Source organism: Pinus tabuliformis, chromosome 2_2, assembly GCF_031772625.1.
Source record: "Pinus tabuliformis cultivar Carrire ecotype Pingquan chromosome 2_2, CPIR1, whole genome shotgun sequence".
Taxonomy (NCBI): domain Eukaryota; kingdom Viridiplantae; phylum Streptophyta; class Pinopsida; order Pinales; family Pinaceae; genus Pinus; species Pinus tabuliformis.
In genome coordinates, this window is record NC_142300.1 from 9,264,527 (window position 1) to 9,270,776 (window position 6,250).

General features: G+C 31.0%; 1 protein-coding gene across 1 annotated transcript; it reads left to right on the plus strand.

Annotated features, from left to right (window-relative positions):
- Positions 1-1,914: 1,914 nt before the first annotated feature.
- Positions 1,915-5,493, plus strand: LOC149191284 (HXXXD-type acyl-transferase family protein). Its single transcript, XM_089406591.1, has 2 exons — positions 1,915-2,376; positions 4,582-5,493. Exons 1-2 carry the CDS (start codon positions 1,915-1,917, stop codon positions 5,491-5,493), a joined length of 1,374 nt encoding a protein of 457 aa, XP_089262717.1.
- The last annotated feature ends 757 nt before the right edge of the window (positions 5,494-6,250 follow it).

Consider the following 6,250-nt stretch of genomic DNA (forward strand, 5'->3'; position numbering starts at 1 on the left):
ATTTTCCTTGTACAATAATATATGTTAGTATGAGAATGAACATATTTATAAATATAAATAATTTGAGCACATATATAGTTAAATTTTAATTTTGATTTCAATCATAAATATATTTATAAAAACACACATATATTATTAAAATGGTAATCTAAACAAGCAATTATTTGGTTTTGAAAAGAAGGTTTTTTTTCCGGCATGATTTTGATGAAATTTGGTGGAAAGTTTTGGAAATTCAGGTTACGACTATCAAGTTTCAAAATTCTAGGTGCTCTAGGACTCTTCAGGGTGTTGAATCCATTTCCACCATTAAAAAAAGATTGAAACACGCCCAGTTTTAAATTTATTTTTTTAAATATCACCGAATTTTAACAAGAAAACCATGTCCACGAAATTGTCACTTACCTAGACAAATCCTATATTAAATTTTAATTTTTAAAATTCCATTCATATTGCAACCAAGATAGATGAATAAATTTTATTTTTATTTTCCCAAATCTATCTAAATTCTTCCTCTACACATCTAGAATATTGTAATATTCATCAATTATTAATCGACATTTAATCCTCGTGGTATAGATGCCATCTAATTTTGCATTGGTTTCTATGACATTAAATATCACATAGTAATAGGGAAATTGTAGGGCTCCATGAAACTAAGCATATTTTGTGTCCCTAGCCATAGAAATCCGTATTGGAGAAACTTTAGCTCAATTCTACAATATTGAAAAATGCTATTAAAAAAAAAGTGAAGTTGCAATTTACAATTTTGAGTTTTTCTTAAGTTTCAAATCTATGTGGGTTTTTGTTTTTTTTTTCAAAATAGATCTAAGTTGAGCATATGCTGGATTAATATGTAGGATGAAAGAATGATTTGTGTAATTGCTAGATGCCATGACAATAATTATGTGAAACTTTGTCAAATATTTCAGTTTAAGAAGATAGTGTTTGTTCCTCAGAATTAGCTTTTATCATCAACTACTAATTATAAAATTTTAATAATGAATAAACTAAACACATACAACCAACATATATATACCTACTAATTATAAAATTTGATAACTAATAAAAACTAAATACATATGCCAACATATCTATACCTTGTAAATAAATCCATATCACTACTATTACGCAATATTGTTATAATGCCAATCATCATTTTTAAAATTACTTTTAAAAAAAAAATTATATATGCATTCAAGCTATCACCTATAAATTATTTTTAGATATTTTTATCTTAACTATAACATTTATATTAATTAACATGAACTAAAATGAACTATTAACTTTGTGACATTTGAGCAAAGCAAACTTTAACCAGCTGAATCTACAAGCTTGGATGTTTGAGCAAAGTAAACTATTAACTTCATGGGATAATTATTCTATAATTGAATCTATAACCTTAGATGTTTAGGCGAACTCTTAACTTAGATGTTAGTTTAATAATCAAATAATCGAGATAAGTTCAATTGATTATTTAATTATTTTCATAAATGCAAAAGCCATAAACCTGCATTATGATCACAAGCTAGTTAGATTATTTATGTCTTGTTAAGTTTATTGGCTTGAGTAGAACAGAAGTTGGTACATGTAGTTGGTTCATAAGCCTCACATTGTATTGACACATAGTACCATCGAAATCTTTCTTTAAACTCGCACCACTTTCATGCATTTCATATCACAACAATCAATTTATTATAAAGATTTCAATGGGTTTGTTCGGTGTTCGTTAAACATCCTGACATAAAAATGGAGAGAGGAATGAAGTAGCCGACTCGCAAACAAGGCATGAATTCTTAAAAAAAGCCATGATAGATATATATAAATTTAGCTTGAACTATTGTGAACTTGCAGGTGGTGATTTTGCTCGCTTAGTGACAGTATACTGACTGTAAATCTGTCAAGGAACAAGCAGCCATGGAGCCCTCTCCTGGTGTTGATGAATTAGAGGCCCCTAATGTGGAGGTGAAGGTTTTGATTAAAAATGTGTCTCTGGTTGTGCCTGCGGCCTCAACTCCAAACGAGGCACTCTACCTTTCCAATCTGGATGATATGATTGGAACGAGGGTCCTTACGCCCAGTCTCTACTTCTACTCTAAAAATGAGGCGAAGAGCCCTTGGAAGGTGATAAAGAGTGCCCTCTCAAGAGTATTAGTACCCTACTATCCCCTTGCTGGAAGGCTGAGGGACGTTGGGGGAGGAAAACTGGAGGTCATGTGCACGGGCGAGGGGGCCTTATTCGTGGAAGCCAGATCAAGCATGGCCCTGGCAGATCTGGAGTCTTTTGGGATCCCAAATCCCTCCTGGAAACCGCTGGTTTACTTCTTTCCTCAGGAGGAGGATTACAACGTACTGAACATACCTATGGTAATTGCTCAGGTAAGCCTACAACAAAGAATTAAGTTTTTCACTTTTAAGTCCGTGAATGAAAATTGTGTCTCCTGTTTTGCCAGTTCCTTCCCTGTTTTGCCGGTATTTTTGTATGTATTAAGCTTGTATTGAAATATATTTTAAAATTATAAAAATATATTGTTTTGCTTATGTGTTATTTTTATGGTTTAATGTTTTAAGTCTTAACATAATGTTTTAAAAATATTTTTTTTGTGTGTGATGATAGAGTGGTTGGCACAATTGGATGTTATCTCTCTACCTAGTACCATATCAAATCTTATGAGGACATCTTTGACCCTTTGTGATAAGGCTCCATGAGTAGGCTTGCCAATACTCTTGTTGTTATAGTGTTTTAGAATGGCAGCCGCTAGGTTCGCCACCATGGAAAAAAGAAAATACGAGGATTAAGTAGAAAGTATTTCTTTGGCTCATTCATCATGGAAAAAAGAAAATAAGATAAGATCATTAAGAAGAAAATATTTCTTTGGCCCATTGTGATAAAGCTCAAGGAGTAGGCTTCCCCATGCTCTTGGTGTTACAGGTTCTACTCTTGGTGTTATAGTGGCTGCTAAGTTTGATCTTAGGCCTTGCCCAAATTATTCCAACTAATTACTCATTCACCATGGTTAAAACAAAAGATTATTGAGAAACAAATGCTTTTCATTCACTATTATCATTTTGTTTTTACAACGATAAAAAATGTTCTCTTTGTGTGTAAACCCATTTAGAAAATTATAGAAATCACATCCTACTTCAATGAGAATGATTCATGTCTTCTTCACAAGTAACTATAATTGATTGATTGTTAAATATCTAAATAGTTATTAATATTATATAAAATATAGCAAAAGTTAATTTGATTACTCCAACTAATAACTAATCCACCATAGTAAAAAAATAAAAATAAATAAATAAATATGATCATTAAAAAGAAACTTTCTTTTTTATTAATATAATTGTTGACTAAACAACCATTAAAATATTCTTTTTCTGTGTAAATATAATTTTTAATAAAAATAAATAAACAAATATAATCATTAAAAAGGAAGTGTTTTTCTTTAATCGTTAGGTGGACAACCATTAAAAAAAAAAAATCCTCTTTCTGCCTAAACTCGTTTACAAAATTATCATTAAATTCCAACCTACTTTAATGAGAATGGTGAAAAGAAATTCTCGCTCTAATGAAAGGAAATTCTTGCTCTAATGAGAATGGTAAAAAGAAATTCTTGTCATTTTCAAAGTAACTATAATAAATTGATTGTTAAATCTGTAAATAGTTATCGTTAAATCTGTAAATAGTTATTAATATTATATATAAAATATGGATAAATTTAATTTGACTGCAGATATAGAAAAGATTCAGAAAATTAAAGGATAGAAGTGGGATTAATGGATTGGTCTCATTTTTATTTTTCAAATTTCAAAATATTCTAAAAATTTACCATTAAGATAAAGATGACCTGTAAAATACATTGCCTTACTGTATGTAATCTTTATCTTAACATTCAGATTAATTAATTACTAAATTTATGTCTGTATCTATCTATGTGTAACCCTCTTAAAGATTTGACTGGCCACTGAATTTGTGTGTTAAGAAAGCAGGTCTTATTAAACATAACTATTGATAAAATATAGCTAAATTTATTTTAATTGTAGATCTGAAAAATATTTAGAAATTTGAGAAATATGAGTGAAGTTAATTCGTTGAGATTATCTTTTATGTGTCAAATGTCAAAGTATTCTTATAATTTACTACTAAAATAATGATGATCTACAAAATGTATTGCTTTTCTATAAATAATTTTTAATCTTTATTGAGCCGAGAGATTCATTCTACAGCCTAGTATGATGTGTAACTTTGTCTATCCATCATCAAAGTTGAAATTTTGCTGACGTCAACTTAAAAAAAAATAACTACACAAAATATTTAAATAATATTAATTTATAAAAAAATTTACACATGAAACTCATATTAAATCTCTATTCAAAATGAATATATACGGGTATTAACATAACTATTTGATTAATTACTAAATTTTATGTCTTAAAAAGATAAATATAATTATCTCCTTCTATTAATATAATGATTGATTAATTAGAAGAGATTAACTTAATGATTGATTGGTAAGAGATGAAACAATAGCGAAATATACCCCCAACTTGAATACTCTCATGTTTCAATTTGCATGGCAGGTGACTTCTTTCAGCTGTGGTGGTTTTTCACTGGGATTGAGAATCTGCCACTGCCTCTGCGATGGTATTGGAGCGATGCAATTCGTTAACGCGTGGGCAGAGATGGCGAGAGGATCTGCCACATTATCTGTAACCCCCTACTGGGACAGAGAGTATCTGAAGCCCAGATCTCCTCCCTCCATCCGATTCCCCCACATTGAATTCGCCAAAATAGAAGACAATTCCAACCTGAAGACTCTGATGGAAGAAGGCCAATTTATGCAGAAATGCTTCTGCTTCAAACGCCACCACCAGTTGGCTCTCAAGGATCGAGTCTACAGAGAATCGCGCTTGGTATGTACCACGTTCGAATCTCTGGCGGGCCATGTATGGAGATCTTGGACCAGGGCTCTGAGGATCAGTCCAGGAGAGCAGGAGATGAGGCTGAGCTTTTCAGCAAATGGGAGGCACATGTTCGAGCCCCGGCTGAAGGAAGGATTCTACGGGAACGTAATAGGCATTGCCTGTGCCATGAGCCCTGCCAAGGATCTCACCAGCAAAAAATTGTCTGAAGCTGTTCGACTTGTTCAGATGGCCAGGAAATCCATCACAGAGGAATATATAAGGTCCACCATAGATTATTTGGAGCTCCAGAGACCGTCCAGTCTCGAGTTCTCGGCAAAGCTTGGGATTACTCAGTGGACTCGTTTTTCTCTGTACCAGACTGATTTTGGTTGGGGGCGTCCTATATATGCAGGGCCTATTGATCTCTCGCCCACTCCCCAGCTCTGCCTTTTTCTACCATGTGTTAACGATGGGGACTCCATTGTGGTGTGCATGTGCTTGCCTCCATCTTCAGTCTCTGCTTTCACACGCTTTCTCATAGAGGAAGAGGAAACCAACCTCCATGATATCCTAGAATTGGATAGATAAATTATTAATCATGGTTAAATCTTAAAATATTTTCAAAATTTATACTCAAAATAACATTACTTAAAAATAATGTTTTTCTTAAAGAATAAACCAAATTTTTTCTCTTTCATAACTATGTTTTAACTTTAATTTAATAATTGAAAATCAAAGGATTCACGGATTAGATAGACTGTATTGGGTGCTTTATTAAAGCATTTTTGATGTGAAACCGTTTTTATCGGAGTGATATCTTAGACATGATGAAGATGAGGTGATATATTAGAGATAATGAAAATGAAATGATATATTAAACATGATGAAGATGTAATCCTACCAAACTTATAAAATTAAAATTAAAATCAAAACATCTATAATTTAATTTTAAATCTCTTTCATATTATAATTAAAAATTTTAAATTATTTGAATTTAATATCATCACCATCAAAATTTAAATTATATATATATATATATATATATATAAATAATATATTGATGGAATAAAAAATATGATGTAAAGAGTTAGATTAAAAATTATATAAAGATGATAGTAAATAATAATAAACTAACCATATTAAAAATGGTAAAAGACAAATGGTAAGAAATCAATAGGAGATGTATAACCAATAAAAATGGATTACACAAGGGTCAATCTCAATCTATTTTCATATTGATTATAGGGAAAGAAATTGACAACCATTCATACCTTTAATTTGACATATTGTATCTTACATTTTTTTTCTTTCCATATAGTTTTTTATGGTTTTAATGCATTTTCTA